The sequence below is a fragment of the Acipenser ruthenus genome, chromosome 4 (genome assembly GCF_902713425.1).
Source record: "Acipenser ruthenus chromosome 4, fAciRut3.2 maternal haplotype, whole genome shotgun sequence".
Lineage (NCBI taxonomy): Eukaryota > Metazoa > Chordata > Actinopteri > Acipenseriformes > Acipenseridae > Acipenser > Acipenser ruthenus.
Genome location: NC_081192.1, coordinates 9,235,403 through 9,259,896, shown reverse-complemented (window position 1 = coordinate 9,259,896; position 24,494 = coordinate 9,235,403). Strand labels below are relative to the sequence as shown.

The 24,494-nt window shown below is 36.7% G+C and overlaps 1 protein-coding gene across 5 annotated transcripts in view; it reads right to left on the bottom strand.

Moving 5' to 3' along the window:
• The window catches only part of LOC117400441 (sorting nexin-13), a 34,456-nt gene extending 10,209 nt beyond the window's left edge, over positions 1-24,247 (bottom strand). For 2 of the 5 annotated variants that reach the window (XM_034000418.3, XM_034000420.3), the window contains exons 1-17: positions 22,815-24,247; positions 15,437-15,549; positions 13,091-13,193; positions 12,189-12,278; positions 7,125-7,246; positions 6,352-6,479; positions 5,904-6,005; positions 5,581-5,669; positions 4,743-4,826; positions 4,397-4,535; positions 4,194-4,282; positions 3,512-3,611; positions 3,089-3,282; positions 2,460-2,564; positions 2,196-2,328; positions 1,351-1,388; positions 640-709 (exon numbers count right to left, since the gene is read on the bottom strand). In XM_034000418.3, coding sequence (XP_033856309.1) covers positions 640-709; positions 1,351-1,388; positions 2,196-2,328; positions 2,460-2,564; positions 3,089-3,282; positions 3,512-3,611; positions 4,194-4,282; positions 4,397-4,535; positions 4,743-4,826; positions 5,581-5,669; positions 5,904-6,005; positions 6,352-6,479; positions 7,125-7,246; positions 12,189-12,278; positions 13,091-13,193; positions 15,437-15,549; positions 22,815-22,853 — 1,738 coding nt within the window. In that variant the 5' untranslated portion in view covers positions 22,854-24,247. Of the gene's footprint in view, positions 1-639; positions 710-1,350; positions 1,389-2,195; positions 2,329-2,459; positions 2,565-3,088; positions 3,283-3,511; positions 3,612-4,193; positions 4,283-4,396; positions 4,536-4,742; positions 4,827-5,580; positions 5,670-5,903; positions 6,006-6,351; positions 6,480-7,124; positions 7,247-7,658; positions 7,712-12,188; positions 12,279-13,090; positions 13,194-15,436; positions 15,550-22,814 lie in introns of those variants that run through there. The other 3 variants (XM_034000419.3, XM_034000421.3, XM_059021983.1) reach the window with 3 other exon arrangements.
• Positions 24,248-24,494: the final 247 nt, after the last annotated feature.

The window sequence follows — 24,494 nt, the reverse complement described above, 5'->3', positions numbered from 1 at the left end:
GCATTGCAGTTACAATGAACGGAAGACTTGATAAGTTTACTAGGCTTTCTAACCAATAGCTGTTTGCTACGGATCCCAGGGGCGGGTTCAGTCTGAATGTTGACAAATCAATGGCTTGGGGGGTGGGGATATTAATAAATTCATAGACTGACAGCTATTGTGTAACAGTGAAGCAGTATAGCTGTGACAGGTTTAATATTCCTAAGATTAACAACTTTAGCCACTATATGTCACATTGGTGTGTTAGTCACTCCCCCCTTTTAAGGGCCCCGCAGAAATGCCTAGAATATCGACTTACAGCAGTTTTTACATTACTCTTTCTTATTCGGGAAATTTTGAACTCTACAAAAAGACACTATACTACAAAGAAGTTACAAAAAAACAGTTACATGCTTGCATGCATACATAAAGGGTCTGTTTACAAATAAATTCAAATGGGATTGAAGCAGCAATGCATTAAAAGGAAATAAAAGATGTTCTTTTGACTGAAATTCTTATACATAGACATTCTTCATATATGCATTTCTGTCCAAAACTGTTCAGACAAACACACACTACTGTATTTGGCTTGAAATCAAAACAATGACACAATACAAGGAGGAGAACTTGAAGGAATCTTCACATAACTAAAGCACATACCAGTATCAGAAATGAATGCATGCAACTGCATTGATTCATCAGAACTAGCACTGGAGAGGTCATCTAGGGACTGTAAAAGCAAGGAGATATTGTTTCATACAATAAGCTTGGTAAATAAAACAAAATATAAACACATGCTTACATTAGGAGTTATATCTTGGTACAATTTCTTGATTTAAATAGCCAAAGTGAAAATTACAAATCTGATAATAATAATAATAATAATAATAATAATAATAATAATAATAATACTTTGACCTCATAGTTGCCCTTTTACTGCTCTGCTTTGTGTTACTTAATGACACAAGGGAGCTCTATTATTTATGATAGAGGAGGCCTCCTCTCCAGACATGGAGCCAAGCCAGAACAAACCAATCTGCCAGCACTCTAACACCTGCAGAAGCAGTGCAGACCCAGACAAGCACAAGCAGTAAAAAAAATAAAAGGAAAAGGAAAAAGTTCCTTCTCAAATATATACTTCACTTACACTATCTGTGAACCAACCCACTGGCGTCGGAGAGAATGTTTGAACCCAATTATTAAAATAGCAAGTTTTTGCTTCTACATTTTGTTTCTTGACTTTTGGACATAAACTAATACTGTATACAGAATAAATAATAAAACTATCAGCAGCATGTTTCATTTTAACTACTATGAACTGGGGATTTCCCATACATCCTTACTTCACATCCAGTAAAATTCAAAACTCACCAAATTAATGCTTCCTGTTGGAGAACCATTAAATGATTCTGTGGAAAAAGGCAAACAAAAAAGTGTTTTTAATCTGTAAAAGATACAATAAAACCTCTGTACAATTTGTCAGGATTTGGGGGTCATGACCAAATCCCGATTGAAATGAACTGAAAAGAATAAATGTGATTTTTCTCTTAAAGAATATATACAAAAACTAAAAATTGCATACATAGTACTCATGTCCCACCAGCACCACTCTGAATTGTCAATATCAGGTAAAGATTTTGTTGACAAACATTTGTTGAGGCATTGTGTTTATTTTTTTTTTATTTTTTAAAGCACAGACATCATTTTGTCATTTTACCTTTTTTAGGTACAGTATTAGTTTTTTTTTTAAACAGTTTATAGCAACTCTGTAATCCAGCACATTGTGTATCCGGCACAATTTACAAGTCTACAATGAAACATGGCAAACATCTAGCATCCACATTTTTGTATGATATGTTTGCAGTTGAAGAAACAACACTTTCCAAACACATAATTGGTTCTGCACAATTCATTTGCCTTAAACAAAGACAGCATTTTATGTATGTATTTCTCTCAATAGGTTGTGTCAGGAAATAAAAAAACAAAAAAAATCATGTAACACTATTTAACAAAATTATCTTTGATCATAGATAACATTTCATTTTACACATTTATATCACAAATGGTATTCCAGAGGGAAAATAAAGTCACAGAATCAACAGTTCCAGTATTTTTGTGAAGGTACTGTACATGTATTTTATACAAGATACATTACCCATAGTAGCTGCTAATATTAAAATATTCTTTATTATAGAACAGGTTTAGGTCATGCTTACCTCCATCTCCATCATCTGACCCTCTGAAACTTGGTTCTTTCAACATGTCAAGCTCAGCCAACATCCGCACATAAAGAGGGTGCTGTCTGAAAGATGGGTAGAACCGCTCATCTCGCAGCATCATGTCATACACCTCATTTTGAGAAGAAGCATGAAGGAAGGCTTGAAATCAGAACTATTTTTATTGTGATTAACAAACACATCTATTTGCATGTCGATTAAACTCATTACAGTATTCAATAGATCCCCAGTGTAATCGGTTACCTTTCTTTGGATATCATCAAATATTTCAGGCGTTGGGTCTTCTTTGTTGAGCTTTTCTGCCAGTCTTTCAACTAAGGATTCGTCAACCTGAACTTGAGGGGATGCCTTAAAATAAATAAATAAAATAAAATAAAATGCAACCTTCTTTATATTTGTAAACAACCTGCACATTATTTTATTTTTTATTATTTTTTTAATTGTAAGGTTTACATATCAAACAGACACACACATGTGTAAAGATTGGGGAACTAATAAATATGACAGAGAACTAAATAGAATTACAAGTAAACACCTCAAAATGATGCACTACGATCCACAGTGTGGTTATACCCATCATATTAATTGAATTGCAAATGGATGAGATAAACAAGCTTTTAAAATAAATAGGAAGAAAAACTAAAATCAATATTTTAACACTTATTTTAACAGTCAATGATAAATTGTGACATTCTATATGAATTGCAATTTGATATATAGCTTTTTGCACAAATACAATGACAAGCATGTTAGCAGTTTAAGGACTGATGGTAACATTTGAGTAATGTATATTTTTAATTAAAATTATTAATACATTCAATTGAACAATAACACAATATTTTCAGCTAGAATAGACATAAAACAAAAACTACCTTTTCTGACAGATACTGTTCATAAACCCCAAGTGCAGCAGCTTTCAACAAGCCTTTGGTCTGGTTGGTCTGCTTTTTCCCATCCTTCTGCCAGTTCTGTAAAACTTCCAGCTGCTGCTGTGCTGTGACTCGATACCCTTCCACTGTGAGCCAGAAGAAAAGGTCTGCCTGCCCTCCCTTCTGCTGCATGTAATCTGTAAAATGCATTTACTTCAGACTGGCAGTCTACCATCTATTCTATCATACTATCCAGAAAGTGGTTCATGTCAGTACTTTGAATCTCATAGGTGGCTGTTAATTGTGTTGTTGCAGCAAAGCTGTAGGACTGTCTCTACACAGAACCAGCAAGGGGAATGTGCTGTGCCACTGCTTACATAGCAAAAAACATTTACCCTTCAAAAACAAATGTAATTACAAGCTTACCCATGAAAAACTGTAGTGCAATGTTGTGTACCAATATGTGTTCCAGAGGAATTATGCAAAGTTTTCCAAAGTTGGCTACAAGTTTCAAGGCATCTACTTCCTGTGGAGGGGGGGGGGGGGTGGAGGGGGGGGAGAGAACATACTGTATTAAGCATTTCTTTAAATCACACATAGATTCACTTAAGTTTTTATTAGGTGTTTTGCATTAAACTTGAAGCACATCAGAGATTGACCGGACCATCTAATAACCGGTTGTGCGGTTGCACACCTTACAACAAGGGAGAAATGTCTATCTGAAAAAAGGTAGAGCATACAACTGGAGTAAACACTTTTTTTTCTATTGTCAATGAAATGTACAGCTATGGCCAAAAGTTTTGCACCACGTAGCATTTTAGGATTGAGGTTTTTATTTTTATTTTTTTAAACTATGGACTTATTTAACATTGTGTAATCAAAGAAACTACAAAATGATATCGCAAAACTCTACCGGAAGCCATAATAGTAGTATCATATTTACTGTTAGATTTCAAAAGGTCACATTTCAGTTTTTTGTTCAGTATATGGAAAACTACAAAGCGGTACATAATTCACTATGTTAACGTAACATTCAGCAGGTTTCATTCGACTTTATGAAGCAAAACATTTGGCCACAGATGTACAATTCCAACTAAATTGTAATTACCTTTCCTGACTGCAACCTCTGTATCCTTGTATCACAAACTTTCTTCACAAATAGTAGGCTGTTTATTTGATTCTTAATCACATTGATATCTTGAAGGAAAAAGGACAGGCAACATATATTTAGTTTAGAATGCAAAAACAGTGTGTACAATTCTTTGACAAAAAAATAAAAATAATAATAAAAATAATAATAATAATAATAACCATCTCCTGCAGTGTCTAAAGAGCGAAGAAACTGCAGTTCTTCCATGGCTTTATCTTTCACAGCTTCCAGCTCTCCCACTTTGTCGCTTAGTTTGAGAATGTTCATAAAGGCTTCATAATTACAGCTAGAATCATGAATCTGTACAATACAAAAGCATAGTCATTAAAATATCATATACCTGTTATGTTGATCTGTAAAATATAACAGCAACAACTTAACAGCTTTATTTGCCAGACCAATACACGCAAACCACTTAGTTTGATTAGCAGTATACGGTACTTAAGCTTTGTTTTTCTAGGCGTGTACTATACAGTATGTAGAGCAATTTACTTATTATCTACATACCATCCATATAACATACTGATTAATATAGTCTGGATCACTGAGCTGGTTAATCAGTGGAAGAAGAATTCCCTTTGCAAGGATTTCCTGAAATAAAACAAAAAGAATACATTTTGATAAAACCATGTTCACATATTTGTGATTGGACATCAGTTTAAATGTATTCAGAAATGTATCCATTTAAAGATATAATCACTTACTAATCATTATTTTCTCCACTCTACCTTCCATAATGATTACTATAAAAAAAAATTTAAAAAACTCTACACAACCTGTTTAGACAACTATCACATATTTGCTCACTACAAAACACTATACAAATAATGAAACTCCAGACAAGTGATTCCCAAGAAGGTTTCAAAGCTGAGAAGGTGTCTGTACTGTGAAAAAATAAAACATTTAAAAAAGATCTATATTCAGATATCCAAAACATGAAAAACAGAACTTACATGTGTGCTATGTCTGTTTATCAAATAATCATCATTTATTTTTAACACAAAACATTGATACACAGGGAACATACTGTATATTGTATAATTCTCTCTAATCTCAGTCTAAAAAAGGCTTTTCAGTTTTGCATTTTCCCTAAAGCCAATTACATGAAACTCTACTTTGCAAGTTAAACTTCTATATTCAACTCCTGTTTTCAGTCAGATTACTTGTGTCTTGGCAATCCTGATAATTCTACTGATTTAAAAAATAATAAGAAAAAAAAAAAAAAAAAAAAAAAAAAAAATCAGTATATACATTTTGAGCAATTAAAAACAATGATAGAGGTGTTTTAATTCATGCAGTGTACCTTAATATAACTATAATACATTATATTGTCTACAGTTCTTACCCTCACAAAGTATCTCATGTTCTTGTTATGGAAGTCTCCAGGAGGTAGTAATAAGTACAGTAAAACCTCACACAGATCCCTTAAAAATCCTTCAAAGAAAAATTGTAAACAAGCTAGATTAAGTTTACTTGATCCAAGATTGACTTAGTAAAACACTAAATTTCCTTGTAATGTAATTTACTATTTGGGGCTGCCCATGCCATGTTTTTATTAAATTAAACATTGATTTTATGTACAGTATTACTAACTTGCTTTTTTTGTATTTAAATAACTTATTGCATCATTACACAATATAAAAAGCAAGTTGTTTAAAGGTTACAAACCTTCTTCATCTCTGGGTGAAGTGCAGACAAGATCACGACAGATTTTTCTCTCCATTTCTACTTCAGCTTCAAAGAAGGATTCTACAAGCTCCTCTGGTTCATCTATATTATAGAAAATGTCACCAACCATGACGCAGTTGTTAGGCATTGTGTGTTTTTTGTTTGTTTGATTGTTTTTGTAACTGCACAGCTGAAAAACCACCAGCACCAGATGGTTGCAAGTGAATTGTAACAGCACTATGAAAAATCAAAATGTAAACTGATGGAAGTTACATTAGGTATGACATTTGTTTGTTGCATCACAAAATCTGAATGAGGGGGCAAAAAATTAATACTACTACTAGTAGCGACAGCGACATATTGTATATCCAAATCAAGAAAAGCAGAAATAAGAGTACAAGTATGATATTTTGACAGTGTCCAGTAGAAGAACTCGATAAAACAATACCCTTGAGTTGTTTTTGATCATCCTTTTCTGTCATCCTTTCTTGAGCTTTTCTAAAAACCCGAAGATGAGTTGCAAAGTCATCTACTAATCGTGTTGTGAAATACGGCTGCCAGTCTACTTCTTTTGACCTAAAAAAAAATAAAAGGTAATAAAAAATTAGACAAATACATCGAGAGTTCCAAGGGTATATTTTGCACAGTTTTTAAAAAATGACATATTACACGTTTATTGTTATTACAGTGCATAGTGTAAATGTCACGAAATGTACAATATATTATTATTAACACTAGAACCGCCACGGCAGTCATTTTGACGGTTTGTGTTTTTCAAATTTAAATTACTCTGCGTGTCTGAAGGTTATACGGTTGTCTGTTATGACTTTTGCTAAATATATGTATTAAATACCCTGACGGCGTTTGAAAGATCACGAAAATAAGTAAGTTATAATTCCGCCCACCTAGAACCTAGTCATTTTGACTGCCTTTTACAATACATGTTTTTATTTTGGATATAACCTACAATGTTCTATTTCTTTTTATATATACAAGTCTGTTCTGTGCAGATGTTTGAGATCACGTGCTTGAATAACACTTGAGTTGTATCCTATAGTTTGTCTTTCATTTTAATATAGATGTTGTTTAAAATGTAACCGTCATAATGACTGCTGGCGGCGGTTTTAGGTATGAGTATAACTGCGGTACTTCTAGTGTTAATATGTAACACCACAGTTTACACAGGACAAAAGATAATTAAAGCTTTAAATTAAAACATACCTAGTAGAAAACTGGACAAGGGCATTTTGTACTGTTTGTCGGATTTCAAGAAGAAAAGATTCTTCATCACTTAGTGTGTAATACCAGTACTGGATGTAGTCTCTCAGGGCAAACTGAATTACCTGTATGATACATAAAGTAAATTGTTCAGCCAATACAAAATACCATTGCTGTTCATACTTCTGCAATTCAGAAATATAGATTCAATTTTGGTCTACCTGCATTATATTTTCTGATAGTATTCTAACGAAATCATTAAGAACATTACTATAATAGAAATAGACTAAAATAATATCTGTGCCTTCTGTATTCCTAAATGAACAATGACGCTCAAGGTTACTGAAGTCAAAATGTTAATGAATTGCTAAGTTGCCAACCATTTATATTACATTTGTTTCAAGCAGACGATGCACATGATGGCACAGAATGTAACAGGCACACACTAGCACATGAATCTCTGATTTTTAATTTTTCTATCCACCAGTTTAAACTATTAGAACCAGGATTTCAGGAGGTGGAAAAGACAAATATTACCTTTAATACGGTTTCTTCGTAGAATGATGATCTCTACACACCGAGTGAACTCCCACTCTCCATGTTGCTTGGGTCAGAAGAAAAACAAAACAAATCTTTCCCAGAGATCCTTGATATAATCCTTTTTAGCACCATTTTGTTGTCATTTTGTTGTGTTGTCCAAATATCCCCCAAAAAATTCAGTGGAAGAAAAAGGGGGAAGGAGGGTGGGATATAGGTGTGTCTGGAGTTCATCATTCTACGAAGAAACCATACTACAGGTAATCTTACCTCATATGATGAACTCCACACACCGAGTGAACTCTACCATAGGAAGTATACAAAGGGTGGTAGGTCACATGTTAGTGCAAGAAGACACAGATAACACAGACTGAGCAAATGTAGGCAGATTGCAAGACACATTTAAGTTATAATGTTTTATATAAAGTCTCGAAAAAGAGGCCCAGGTAGCAGCATTGTAGATACCTTGAATTGGGACGGATTTTAATGTTGTCCATGTAGTAACCACGCCCGTCACCGGGTGGGCTTTGATAGGTCATGAACTAACCAATCGTCTGTGTATGGGTAAACGTGAATGCCCATGCTCTGGAATGGAGCTGCCACTTTGGCCATTACCTTGGTGAACACCCTGGGGGCTGTGGAGATCCCGAAAGGAAGCAACTTGAACTGGTACTGACAGTCCCTCATGGCAAACCAGAGGTATTTCCTGAAATCTTTGTGTATGTGGAGATGGAAGTATGCATCCTTCAGGTCTATAGAAACCAGCCAGTGATACCATCTTGAACCTATCTGCCTGAATGTATTTGTTCACTCCCGAGGTCTAGAATGGGTCTGAATTTCTGGTTCTTTTTGTGAATTAAGAAATACCTGGAGAAACACCTGCCCTTGAGAAAATGAGGAGACCCTTTCTATGGCAAGGAGCATGGAATTTATCTCCTCCTGTAGAAATACCCCCTGTGGGCGTGACCAGTCCAGTAGTGTTCGGATGATGCCTGTTGATGGTGGTTGATACCAGAACAGTATTCTGTAGCTGTGTTGTACGAGCCCCATGACCGTACAACTTTTTTAGTTATTTTCTTCTAGTTTTTTTAGAAAATGTAGGGCCTACTTCTTCCTCTATTACAGTCACGGAAGGATCCATATGGCCTGGATATTCTAGCCAAGTTGAAACTGGGCCTGTCCTCCCCTACTGGAGGATGCACCTCTCTCCACTGTTGAGCAGAATTTGATGGCCTGTCTTGCCTCCTTCATCTGTGCCAGGGAATCTTTGATATCAGTGCCATATAGCAAGTCCCCCTGAAACGGTACTGCAGTATTTTTTTTACTGTGTCAGAGGTTAAGGAGGATGTTTTCATTTCCAGGCACCATCTAGCACAGACAGCATTTGCCACCACCCTAATACTGGTGTCAATGCTTTCGCACGCTGCCTGCAAATGAATCTTTGCAGCATTTTTTCCCTGTTCTGCAAGCTGCATGGCCAGTTCAATACTCTCCGGGGTAGGTGTCTGCAGGGAAGCAAGCACCACAGTTTGTGTTGATACTTGGTAGCATTTATTTGATTATTAGATTGTTGCAAGTGGATGCGGAGTAGTCTCTCTTCAAGAAGGTATCAATCTTCCTGTTTGCCTGATCTGGTGCAGAGTATTTGGAGGATGCACCAGTGGCTACTATAGCCATAAAGGTATCCACCTTAAAAAGATGATCTGCTTGAAAAGATGATGGCTTGCAGGTACTCTACAGAATGTATCTACTCTGGGGAGATGTGGTGATGAGTATGCAGGTTTTCTCCACATAGCCTCAATGGGCCGCCGGACTTCAGGTTTTCTCCACATAGCCTCAACAGGCCTCCAGGCCTCATGGAAGGGGACCCCTCACAGGCTTTTCTATCCTTCTATACATCTATGATGCTTAGGAAATTCTCCTCATCAGTATAAGTCTGGGTATTAACATTTAGAGAGGATAACATCCTTCTCAGAACCACCTCTGAATTTGTGTATACAGGTGAAGTGCCCTCTAAATCCACCGAAATGTCATCCTCACGGGTGGAGTCCCTGACATCATCGCTTCCCAGGCTAGGGGCATCTGCCGAGTATTATTGCTCTTGTAAACTGAAGGATGTTGCGGTACTAGAAACCATGACCAGGGCTACATGCTGGGGAGGTAGAGCCTGTCTCAAGTCCTTAAACTCCCGCAGCCACAAAAGAAAAGATATTTGGTTACCGGGGGCATCATTACCTGTGCAGGAGTCGGCTGAGCAGCCCCAGTTGGAATCTCAGCAATGGCCACCACTGTTTTGGCAGGCGCGTCTTTCTCCTGGCTGTCGAGGGAATGTGTGGATTTATTAGTTCTCTTTTTCAGGAGAGACCTGCCAGTGCTATGCTGCTCCCTGGAACTGCTTGGTCTTTTAGTTGTTGCTCTTGATGAAGATGAAGAGCGAGTCTTGTCAGAACACAGAACTGGGGGGTGAAGGAGCCCTTCCCCTTTGTGTCAGCGTGTCCGACATGTCAACACACATTAGACATAACTCTCCAACACAAGACGATGAAGGAGGGGAACCACACTAAGAACAAACAGAAGGCATGTGTACAAAAACACACTGACAGAAACCAGGAAAATAACTAGCTAAAAGCCAGGAGGAAAGAAAGTAAAATATATTAACTTTTTATTTTATTTTTTATATATACAAACAAAATCAAAACACAAGTATGCGAACGCCAACTTTCTACTGTCCGTGCCCATGCATACACAGGAGAAATTTGGACAACAATACTAAATAATTGGGGGAGGGACAAAGTTCCATATGGATAGATCATAACTTTGCCATAAATCAGAAGGAGGCCAGACACCACCTAATTGATGTCCAGAGAGCGCTGAATTTTTACATTCAATGGTCTATCAATAGCAGGAAATCAGGACAGCTTTTTGTGTCTTTTTAAGCTGACAAACTCAGGGCAAACCTGTCTACAGACCATTTCTCTCTTTTTTTTCTTTTTTAATTTAGCGGTCGCCAATTATTATTTTTTATTATTTTCTCCCTAATTTAATAATGTCCAATTATTTTTAGGCTCAGCCCACCGCTACTACCCCTGCGCTGACTCGGGAGCAGCGAAGATGAGCTCACGCTGTCCTCCGAAGCGTGTGCCGTCAGCCGACCGCTTTTTTACACACTGCAGACTCACCATGCAGCCACCCAGAGCTACAGCGTCAGAGGACAACGCAGCTCCTGGGCAGCTTACAGGCAAGCCCGCAGGCGCCCGGCCAGACTACAGGGGTCGCTGGTGCATGGTGAGCCGAGGACACCCTGGCCAACCTAACGCTCCCTCCCCCCCACCCCCCCGGGCGGCGCTCGGCCAATTGAGCACTGCCCCCTGGGAGCACCCGTCCTCGGTCGGCAAAGGAATAGCCTGGACTCAAACTCGCGATGTCCAGACTATAGGGCACATCCTGTAGTCCACGCGGAGCGCCTTTACCAGATGCGCCACTTAGGATAGGACCTATCAAAGCCCACTCGGTGAGGGGCGTGGCTACTACATGGGCAAAATTAAAATCTGTCTCAATTCAAGGTATCTGCAATGCTGCTACCTGGGCTTATAAAACATTACAACTTAAATGTGTCTTGCTCTCTGCCTACCTTTGGTCTCTCTGTTATTTGTGTCTTCTTGCACTAACATGTGACCTACCACCCTTTGTATACTTCCTATGGTAGAGTTCACTCGGTGTGTGGAGTTCACCATACGAAGCAAGAAGACGAAGATTACCTGTAGTATGGTTTCTTCGTAGAATGATGAACTCCACACACAATTTTTTGAGGGTAACTTTGACAACAAAATTATTTTTTTGTTTGTTTGTTTTTTTAAATATAGAGGCGGCTCAGACTTTGGCACCAAATAGGATTATATCATTGATCTCTGGGAAAGAGATTGTTTTGTTTTTCTCCTGACCCAAGCATCATACGAGGTAAGAAACCAATTGAGTTGCTTGTACAAATATGGGAGACTAAAGGTTCTAAAAGGTTAGAGTGTAAGACTAATGTAGTCATTATTCTCACCTGCAATACCTGTGTGAGCTTCCCAGCAGACAGTGATGTGCTGGTGTAGTTGTATTTTGTTATTGTTTTATTTTCTTTAAATAGTGGGGAAAGAGAAATGCCATCATTGTATTACACTAATGTACTATTGAAACTCAAAGAAATCAGTTGATTTATGTTAATGTGCCCTCTGTTGGTAAACAAATAAATACAATAAAAAACACCAGACTATGCATATCTTTAAACAGCAGCAACTCAACCAGCTCATCACAAGACAATGGTCAGCAGTGAAGTTCACACAAGGTTTGAAGGTGAGACTAATAATCAAATCAGTCTTGTTTTAGCATCACGTAGAGGATGCAAAAAGTCCTTGTGCGATAATGAACTAAAGGCTTCTTGAAGTTGTCTTCAGCAGCAAGGTTTGTGATTTTAAACTTTTTGATGAAAAACAGGAATACTGTATTCCATTAGTAAATTACAATTTAGAGCTTTTTCAAACTTGCCTGCTGTAAAGGTTCATCAATGATGCTGGCACCAGTCAGTCTTCTGTCTATTTTTATTTGCCTACTTTCTTGTTTCATTTCTTCCAAGGTCTAAAATAAATAAATAAATAAAAATAAATAAATAAAATATTCCTTTATTAAATTATAATGTTGCATAATGCAACTCTAATATTTTCCCTAAACTTTATGGTGAAAGTCAACAATGTAAAGAATAATAGTATTTAACTTAAAGTTTGTCTGCAGTTTACTTGTGTGGCTACAGTGTGTATGGCACACAGCTGTACAGAATAGCACTAATACCCTCCTCTGCTGACATGCTGATACTTATTTCCTGCTAGATAATACACCTAGGCTTCACCTTAAGAAAATTACCTGAGGCTACTGTGTCCTGTATCAATATTTAAAAGGCACAGTGCCGCCCCCATTTTTTTGTAAGGTGGTCAATGCAATATTAACTAAATGGTGATTCAGCCAGGTCTATGTGTATTCCCCTTAAAAGGGATTTTAGAAGAACAACAAGGCCAATACACTTCAATTGAAAACTTTTTTTTTTTTGATCACTGCAGTACAGCTGTACTTTTTATACACTGAAAACAACTTTTGTGTTTATAAACTGTTGTCATTAACTACAGTACTATACTGAATGTATTTACAGCATGTACTGCATTCAGAGTGCGAGGCTGAGTGTGCATATGCTCAGGTTCTGGACGGATGCCAGGACAAATTCGGACAAAGCAGAGTTTCTATTGAAGCTGTGTTTTGGTTTAGTTTGGTTAGTTAGCACACTAAAACTTGAACATGAATGTGGGACACAGCAGATTTAAATAACATGTCAGTCTTCAGGACATTAACCTTGTTATAAACTTATAAACAAAAAATCTGTTTTGTTTACAGAAGCCTACCTTGGGTATGCCGGATTGTGTTGCAGGAAGAAAGGAGTGTTCACACTTTTCCAGATATTTTTCAGAGTTTGTTTTTCCAAATAAAAGAGTAACTGCAAAACAGCTGCAAAATATGTAAATCATTTAATTATTCTTGTGAGGAGGAAAAGACACTTCTGAACATCTTAAACAATACATTTATGTTTTCTGAGCAGGTTATTGAGATCTAGTCAACTGTTTTCACATGATCTGCTTTCATGTTACAGTTCATTCTATAAATATACAACAAAATGTTTGTCATGACAAGAAACAGCTTTAAACAGCAGGCAATAAGAGCCTATTTTAATTAAATTATATCATGAAATCAATTAGAGCAGCGGTTTACAACCTGTGGTCTGTGAGCAAACTTCAGTGTGAATGATCTATTTCAGCTCCATGTTATTATATAGATTTATTCAGCCAGGTTTAATATCTCACACAGAGGTGTGCAATTCACATCGCCTGACGCCCAGGACAGCAAGATTTGTGTGAGGGACAACAAGTTTTACCATTACAAGTACTTTTCTTATTATTGTCACAACATTCTGTTGCAAGAAAAAAAAAAAAAAAAAAAAAAAACACTGACAAGGAACCTGTTTCAGGATAAGGTCCTGAAAACTCTTAACTGCAAGTCTTGCACATACAAATGGAAAAAAATAATGCGTAATTCTAAACCTCAAAGCAAAAATATATATAGAGTACACAAATACACATATCCTTTTAATTGTTTTGCAATGGGGAGGGAGCAAGTAGATTTTTAAGTACCATTTTCTAGCATTTTGTCCTTTGGACAAGAACTTTTTTTCAAAAATTGCACACCCCTGAGACGATATACCAAAAGGAAATTCTATTAAGACTACTTCTGGATGTAATGTTTACTGTCTGTTCTTAGCGCCGTCATATTTAACTAAAATGCTATAAATCCTAAAATCGACTGTTGCAGGGGACCAGCACTGGTATTTACATTTACTGGATCCGAGAATGACTCAAGCCCCAGTGCATTATTTGTCAGGAGGTTTTGTCAAACAAAACTCTTAAGCCTGCAAAATCGAGATGCCATTTATCTACAAAGCATTCAGAAAGTGAAAAAAATTAACAAGAGACATAAAACATTTTGTCATGAGCAACTTTCAATGCACAGAATGACAACATTCCTTGATGACCTGGTAGTGAAGATTCAAGCCCAGGAATCTCATGAAGTTAGGTATGTTATATAAATACTTTACTTTCTACATGTACTTATACATATACACATACAAATTCGTTTTAAAATGCTGTTGTGAAAAAATGCGTGGCAAGTGGTCCATGGGAAAAATTCAAACACCAAGGTGGTCCCTACATTGAAAAAGTTTGGGAACCACAAGTGATCGTACAGCAAGACTGACCGCATGATTACTTTGAACGTGTGCGGCTTGATTAATCAATATAGGTTTTATTTCCTTTTATTTCGGCCAATGAAAACACTAATGTTATTACGTAACATAAGTAAAAACGTTATGTATGGAGGGAGGACGGAAGTTCCAATTATAAACAGTGAGCGGACGCCGCTGTTTCGAAAGATGCAACATTTGCAAAAAACTAATATAGGTGTTTTTATTTGCATTAACAGTTGCATTAACAGTTTTAACAGGCCTAACATTAACAGGCCTAACATTTCAAAGTCTGTGCATATTTAGCTTCTTTAGTTATGCCAATGTGACATAAGGATCATTCTGTTTATTGTATTGTGTACAATAAAACAGTTATACAGTTTTCTTTAACATTCTTTGGTGTGGCTTAAGTTTTTCCCAGTATGACAAAAAAAATGGAATTACTTTAGCCACAGAGGCTAACTAAATGAAAGTCTTAGGGAGCATAGGGAATGAGCTGAAAGGTCACTTATTTCACCCAGATCAGGAATCCCAGATGCATGGTCAAACTGCCTGACATTCATTAAATACATCACTAGTTACAAAATGAAGACAACTAATCAATATTCCCAACATACAGTTCCCTTCATTAGTACATTATCACACAACCTACACTGTAAATGTAACTTATATAACAAACATCACTTTTGATTCATGTAAGCACGCTTTATGCAAATTGACAGTGTAAAGACATAAAGACTGTGTCAAAGCTATTCTGTAGAACTACAACAAATTGAAAATAAATATAATAAACCACAGATATGTTCCTTAATCACAGTGCTCCCTCATTATAATGCTGTAGTCTGGAGCCATACAGTGAGTTTTTTCACTTTGTAATGTGTTGAGGTCCCCCAGCCATACAAACAAACATTTAGACAAGGACATAACCTATTATGAATAATGTGACTGACATACTTACCCACCAGCGAAGCACAGGATATAAAATGCTAAATAAAATATTGCAAAAGGTCCAAATGTTATAAGAAAAAGCACAACACCAAGGCCTCCCCATCCCCATATGGAAAGACTGGTCTGAAACAAAACACAACACAGAGAATGTGTCATTAATAAAACTGGAAGCATACAAACCTAAATAAAACACAAAATTAGACATTAGAAATCTAAAACATGATTTATTATTATTAAAACATTCAAGTTAGGACTAGCACATGGGATTGTTGCTACTTTAAAAATAGCACAAGGAAAAAAAATGAAATAGCAGGCCTACTGGATGTGATGAGAAATATATACATTTTACAAACTTTGTTGAGGATTGTTCTCATTTGAGAAACATTGACTTAGACCATGGAAATTGACATTATGAAGTTAGTTCCCACCCCCTATATCAAACAGTGCTAATAGTGTAGTGTTACTTTAGCATATACCCTAGGCCTTTGAATTGGAGAAATAACCTTCTCAGAAAATCACACATTCAGTGCTACAGTATATCTTTGCATGCCAACAGCTCAGGCCCTACTTAGCAACATTCACAAACACCTAAGGCAATCGCAAAACACTTTTGCTAACAGACTTTGCCCACATATGTGATTTAGCAACCATGTTTTAGTGCCCACTCGGCAAGTCAGCGTTAGCACTGGACATGGGCTGAACTTTAAGGGAGTGTCCTCATTTACATACAAATGTAGCAAACCATCGTCAGTGTTAGCATTTGCATTTCAGTTGACATGTGAAAACCAGGTCTAAACTGTGAGCAAATTACATGGTTGACTATAAATACAGATGAACCTACCAGGGAAGCAGGCAATGAAAAGAGTGAGAAAAGAGAGAAATAAAAGAAATATGGAGTGCGCACTGGATTAATGTGATACTCTGTACTGTGATTTTGTAACAATTGTAAGTCTAAGAAATAAATAATAATAATAATAATAATAATAATAATAATAATAATTTCCACGTGGCCAGACAGAGAGGAGGAGGAGACGTCCCCAAATATTCAGGAGTCATCTGTCTTTTCTGAGCCTGTCTGACACACAATGTATGCAGCAGTTTTGCCTCAACTGACAAACAATCACTGACAACTGATTCAGGCTGACCTGGAAGGAGACTTGTGGAGAGCTCACTGTTTGCCTGTAGCACTAAGGTATGCACACCAACACAGAATAGGCACTTCTATGTAAATTGTATTGGAACCTATTCTGTCAACGTGCAAGTAGTGTGTGATCTGTGATGCCAACAACTACATCACAAAAGTGTATGCAAACTATGGTTGCTCCACTCATGACTTGTTTATCCTCGCTAATTTGCAGGTGGCAGCTGCGTTTCAGCGGGATGACAGTCTAAGAGGCTGGTTGACAGGCGACAACGGGTATCCACTAAAGCGGTGGCTAGACATCGCTGATCAACTCCACAATCCCTGTCGAACAGAGGTAGAACTGTACCTTTAAATGTATTCGTACTGTAATTGAGCGAACATTTAGAATCCTCAAAATGTGCTTCCGATGTCTGGATGTCTCTGGGGGAACACAATAGTACACTCCTCAGAAGGTTAGCAGATGCTGCAAGTGCCAGGCAGGTCAGACAAAGCATTATGGGCAGGGGTTCACATAACTGGTACGCAGGTACGCATTCTGACCACTTTTTAAATTTCGTATTCACTTTCCCCCTCCAGGCTGCTAAAAAATGCCTAGCCTTGCTTGTAGGGCTTGGTCATCCTCTTCACTTGGGCTACTGGACATTTTATAAATGTGTAGCCTTGCTTGAAGGGCTTGGTCATCCTCTTCACTTGGGCTACTGGACATTTTAAAAATGTGTAGCCTTGCTTGAAGGGCTTGGTCATCCTCTTCACTTGGGCTACTGGACATTTTAAAAATGTGTAGCCTTGCTTGAAGGGCTTGGTCATCCTCTTCACTTGGGCTACTGGACATTTTAAAAATGTGTAGCCTTGCTTGAAGGGCTTGGTCATCCTCTTCACTTGGGCTACTGGACATTTTAAAAATGTGTAGCCTTGCTTGAAGGGCTTGGTCATCCTCTTCACTTGGGCTACTGGATATTTTAAAAATGTGTAGCCTTGCTTGAAGGGCTTGGTCATCCTCTTCACTTGGGCTACTGGACATTTTAAAAATGTGTAGCCTTGCTTGAAGGGCTTGGTCATCCTCTTCACTTGGGCTACTGGACATTTTAAAAATGTGTAGCCTTGCTTGAAGGGCTTGGTCATCCTCTTCACTTGGGCTACTGGACATTTTAAAAATGTGTAGCCTTGCTTGAAGGGCTTGGTCATCCTCTTCACTTGGGCTACTGGACATTTAAAAAATGTGTAGCCTTGCTTGAAGGGCTTGGTCATCCTCTTCACTTGGGCTACTGGACATTTAAAAAATGTGTAGCCTTGCTTGAAGGGCTTGGTCATCCTCTTCACTTGGGCTACTGGACATTTTAAAAAATGTTGAGCTTTTGTCTTCCTTTTTTTATTATTTCAAAATACCCTCCGTTCGCTATCGCAGACGCACAGGTGCTCTTAAAAGGAATGTTGAATCCTTATTGGTTGTAACCTTACTCCCCCCACCGTGCTTTGATTGGCTTGGTGCATGATTGGCTATTTAGCCCACATGAGACCCGACTTCTAAATCACGTTTTCGTGCGCTATCGGAGCGGTTTGCTAACGATGTCATTTTTACACTAGTGATAGCAGCGGCACACATATTTGCTAAATATGGCCCCTCGAGTATATTTAAGATTCAATGCTCTTTATTTCCAGTTTTTACCACAACAAATTATACCAAGAAATACATGACTTTACAGTACACTTCGTAGAAACATTTACATAAGTAATTAATTAGTTTTAGTGCCATACAAGGCTGTATGTTTAAAATAAATTTGCAGCGATACGAGTTACAGTAGTTTCATAAGCTTTACACAGTCACCAAGGTGTTAACACTTCAGGAAATACTGTAGCTGCAGTATTTTAACTACTGCATATAGACTGAATCTGACAAACAAGTTAATAGTCCACTAGATAACGCCCTGCATATTAACTTGAAGTCTTCTGGCTTAAAAGCTCTAAAAAGACAAGATGATGAGTCACTATCAGCAGCTACGTTGTTACATGACTTTGGACAGTGAACAGCTGGCCACTTACTTTAGGATTAATTAATCCTCATTACCAACTGCGTCAATGGTAAAGCTTATTGTTGTGGCACTACTAACGTCAGAGTACTAAACTCAATTATACAAGTTAACCATGTTGTTTCCCCTATTGAAACTGTTACACCGTCTTAGACTTCTGGTACAATACAGAACCAAAACTAGTGGACCGATTAGTTCATTGGGCTGCTAAAAAGATAGCAAACTGATAAAAACAATAATATAAACAGATCTCTGTGAAAAGTATTGTGTCTAAACTGGAGAAAAAAAGTATACCCATTCAGTAACTGAATATAATTTAATTAAAAATGTGATTTCACAGCCAGTTTGACTATTAGTAGACTACATGTTATTATCATGCACTTCAATAGTACAGTAATGTACTTTTTTGTAGTTAACAGAAATCAAGAATGCAAGTGCAAAACCATTCTGTAATTATGTTAATAAACAATCAAACAATTTAATTTGACTTTAACAAACATTTGAAATTAGTAGACAAATATGGTATACATTATTAATCACAAGTGTTTTGCTTCAGTATCACTAAGAGACAAGTTTACATTGACTTTGCTGACAGCAACATATTTCCTGTGATTGTGAATCCAGGAAACCGAACTGTCGTACTGGCTGGTAAACTCACTAGCTTGGCTAGTCTTCTGGAAGTTGTTATTGTATCAAAATACTATACATATAACAGAAAAAAAAGAGTTGAGAGTTGAGCATTTACAGTAGTACTGTAGACTTATCAAGTAGACCTGGGACCATAACACACTCAAGAAACATACAGTATATTTTATTCCAGAAATGAGAATGATTCCAAAAACAAAAATATAGGCCTATAGTCACTCCATACTCCATTTCCTGTTTTTGTACATGAACTTTAACAGATTTTGATCATGAACAGTCAGCAACTTTTTTCCTCAAATAATTCTGCACTTCATAAATATCTTAAGAAAGTAATGAGTGGTTACTCCCATGGCCTATTTAATAAACTGGTGTTTGCAATTTTATGGCCACTTAAAAAAAAAAAAACACAGCAAAACCTGGGCCTGTAGTATATTTACAGTAACTACATTACAAAGTACATTGGAAGAAGTGGTTTCCAGATCTCCATGGTTCAGCAAGCTATTCATTTTCCTACACAACAAACAGGTTACATTACAGTATAACACATGTTCTATCTTTTCAGGCAATATGAACTTGATCAAGATCAGAAGACAGCAGCCTTGACACTGCAGTTCTCAAATTACCATGCGGAGGGCTCTGTAGATGTGGTTCTGCAGATGAACAATTTAAAAGTGTGACATTCGGACAGTCAACCCTTTGAAGGAGTTAAATGAAAAAATCAGTATTTTCTACATTTTATATACTTTGGGAGATAAAAAAAAAGAAAGAAAAAAGCTATTTTTCCTGTATTCAACTGTTTACTCAAAATATATCTCTGTTTTGAAAAGGCAGAGCTCTAGACTTTAGTGTTTTTAGTGTTTATTCTAAGTCTATTTTATCTATACCACAGATTTATAGAAATTCTGTAATAGCTGTATCAGTACGTTCATGTTTGTCTTGTGATACTCAAGTTCTTTCCATACCAGTGAAAATGACATTTATTAAGCTGTGAAGTGCTAAAATATAACTGTCTAGCACTGGCCATTTATTAAATATAATGTATATCTAAACGGTACCTATTTTATAGCAGGACATGGATTCAGTTTTAAGTGAGTCCTAACAACATTCCTTACTGTATCCTCGTGAAAATAATTGCGACTATAAACCAGTAGGCGTAGACCAGCCACCAACCACAAGATTATAGGCTTTCTTTAATAAGAAAATGTCACCCCATTACTGTGTTTTGGTAAAGAACAGAAACTGATGACATGTCATGATTAAAGCTTAAAGTGTAAATGCTTGGCAACAAAGACCTCTAATGTTAAATTACATTTCAAACACTTGATACAGTAGCTACTGCAGCACAGTACTGGATAGTTTAACACTAAGTATTGTATGTCATATCAGCATTCACCTTGAAATGTAGAAACACAATGTCAAAGCACTGTCACTACTTCTGAAAAGTGGTCTGCTATATACTAAACTAGAAATGTGTTTTTTGTGAACAAAAACCAAGCATTCCCTGTGTCACACATGTCCACCACTCACAGTGCTATCTTGTAGCATAAAGGCCTATAGGCTTGTGATGCAATCTGTTCCCCTAAGGGTTTGCTGTAGGTTATACAGTACCTGATATGTTTAAAGTTTGTGGAAGGTATAAAGAGTATGTGGTAACATTGGTAATAAACAGCAATCCAAAAATGCAACCTTATTGTCATTAACAGTAACTTCACATCAAAATATGTTGTATAAGTGCAACACTTTTTTTTTTTTTAAGTCACAGTAATGCTTCATTAAGCTTATTTTGGCTGGTACATAACAAGACCCATTATACAAGTAAAATTAAACATTGGACAAATGTTTCAAACTACAGTGATTTATAGTGAACAACCAGAGAATTGCATGTATTTTAAAAGAAGATAATTTACAGAATGCAATCATTTGTTGCAGCTCTAACACACATTTGGACAGAATGGAATAAGCTAACTCATAATGTTTTATAGGCAAGTTTGCTGTAGTTATACACTGTCGTCAGAACACTTCTGAGTCACAACGCATATGACTAACTGTACATTTGGAATTCATCAAGGTCATGTTAAACTAAACATTTTAAATACTGATAAGGCCAGAACGCACTGTAGCCAAATACTACTGCCAATTGTATCAACAAAACCATTGTATCCTGTAGGCTAAATATTCCCGACAGTACTGTGCAGTTGTCTGTATTTTGTTTTGCATCAAATATCGGCCTACAGATGGCACAACTCTTCTTTCTTGTTATGTTATGGATTGATTCAACTGAGCACAGACTATTATCATTCTACAGAGGAAATGAAGACAAACAGTATAGTTGTATTTAACATATAACTTTACCAAAGGGATAAATTGTCTAAAGAAAACCCACCCTAATTTATTCATGTCTTAAACTGTACATTTTATAAAAGTTCAAATGCCACATGGTACAGTGCTACGGTATACTGTACTGTTTCAGCTGGAGCAGATGCAGGAATTAAAAAAAAGCCTAACAAAATAATACCATGTTTTAAGGCCTGTGTATTGGTGCACCACAAATTATATAATAACTCAAATAGCTCGCTGTAAAACAGTTAACATTATTATTATTATTATTATTATTATTATTATTATTATTATTATTATTATTATTATTATTAAACACAAAGCAGAGTGAGTTCATTAAAAGATCTGCAATGGAAAATCTGACAAACTATCTGTTTTAATGGGTAAGACATTGTCCAGTGCACACCTATTGCTTCTGCTTTATCAGGTATACTAGTGACTTTATTGAAGTGCAGACACACTAACGCATGTTAAGAGTAACAAATCATTGGTTAGCAAACAGATAAAATGTGATTGATACAAAGCAGACCTATTCTTTTAACTAAAATTGTTGTTGTTGTTCTGTCTACTAAAAACATGTCAACAGAATACTCCACTTTGTGATACAGTAGACCTATGTGGATATTATTTTCCAGTTTTGCATGGTGTTATAAGAGCTACTGCTACTGTATGGGCATGAACTAACTTATCCATCAAACAATATGCTCAAATACCGACTCCTGTCAGATGTTAACACGTCCAACAATTCACAATTAAAATGAAACTTTCACTTTAAAAAAGTGTTTTATGCATTGAGAGTTTTCTACAGAACAGCTGTCAAAACCAGAATATGCAAATCTGAATACTAGGACTGATTTGAATAATGTCAGTATTCCTTGATTTGGAAGGCTGACACCAATACTCAGCAATTCTGTATTTCAGTTATAATTTGTAAACTGTGGGCATGGCTATTCAGGAAGACATGGCTTTAGTTGGTGTCAAACAGTTTCTTTAATCGCCAACATTGAGAAAGATTATCAGCAACAGGTTATAAAGGATTCTAAAGAATGGTGAGTAGACATACAGTAAACAAATGCTGAAAACAGCCTGTTCAAACAGCTAGGCCTGCATTAAGTATCAAAGTGGATTAACATTGATGAAGCACTTTGTGTGAACAAGCTTCTAGCTATATAAGACGGTTTTATACATACAAAGAAAACATAAAATAGAAACAAAACTAGAACACAAATACTTACTCTCTTTAATCTGTGAAACACCATTGGTGATGAATACATAAATGGATGTTCTCCAATTCGCAATCTCTTGAAATAGATGCACTGCTTATATGTTTTTAATTAACACCAAATATGGATTTGCGATTTTTCTCCCCACACGCAAATATTAATTGTTTAGTGCATATTGTGACGAAAAGTTGTACATGCCAGTAAAAAAGCGTGGGCAAAAATATTTAAACAAACGGTCTTATACTGAAAAGATGGGGATGGCAGGCAGGGGGAATGTGAATATTTTACAGCAAGCACTTTTTTATATCAATAAAATAATGCGATGTGATATCAGTCTAATCAACTTATTCTCACGTGACACTTTCCTTTAGTTAAATGTCACGAAATAAATGAGCGTGTACTAGTCTTCAAATTAAAACCTTTGTTAAAGTACGAAACGTGATATTCATGTGGATATTCCAGGACACAAAACCAAACTTAACCTTTGTGTATTTAACCTATCAAACAAAGACGTATGCGTGTGTTTGAATCTAATGTCACATGGCATTAATAATGCCATAAAACGGCAACACCAACATTAAATAAATATTTACATTTAAAAAAATGATAAAAAATAAGGTAATAGCGTCTATCACTTAGGCTATAATAAAATAAACATACAAATTACAATAACCTGGACTAGGCTTATAAGAGTTATTGACTGGCGAAAGGAAACATTTTAACTTTAAATCTGATGGTAAATACAGACAATACATTAAAATGACCTTAACACTCCAACGAATACAGTACGCCAGATCAGAAAAGCCTCTGATTAGTTACAAACGTTATAACTTCATTCAGACTACAAGGGTATCGTTTTCAATATTTCCACCCTATTTCTTTTAGTTCATAGATCACAAATCTTAGGTGCCGCTTCTGGTCCTGTGCCTATTCCACACTCGTCTCTCATGATTCTGCAACAGTTCAATATTTTTCACGCCTCTTATTGGCAATCCAATTCAAAACGTACTGTTAGCCATAAATATATAATCCTGCTATTTTAATTGCACAATCTCCTTAACGCGGCAGCCAAATGCTTAAAACTGGCTAGCCCTGTCTAGTGCTGCAGCCACTCCGAGTCCTAGGCATACACCCTGTGTTTACTTACACACTGTCTTGATGTATGGACACTACCGCCGAACAAAAACAAACTCTCAGGCCTCACTTAATCAAGACAGTCCTTACCTCTGCTAACATTATTAAAACCGTGGAGCCTGCAGACGTTCACCCTAACCCCGCCACATTGTAGTAAAACAAACGGTATGTTCAAGATGATACTTTGTAGTTAAAAGCCGATTTATTTCCAGCCTCTGCACTCTACCCGGAAAGCTGCCATATTGGAAGGTTTACGTCCAGGCTCGACGCTCTCTTATGATTGGCTGGCTCTGTAAGTGCGTCAGTAGTCCCGTGACTGCTGACCGAGCGTCTTGCTGCTTATCAATTTTTGTAGATAATTTTGACAGCAGGCGTAGCAGTAAGATATCTGTCAACAAGGTGCTCGCCCTTTTTTTTTAATTGTAACAGAAGTTTTAATAGAAAATTTTAGTGTGATTTACTACATAAACCTGCTTCCAGGCGGTAGGACTAGAAAGACTTGCGTTCTTAGGTTGTATCTATGCACATTACACCATATCTGAATGCATCAATTCCTTA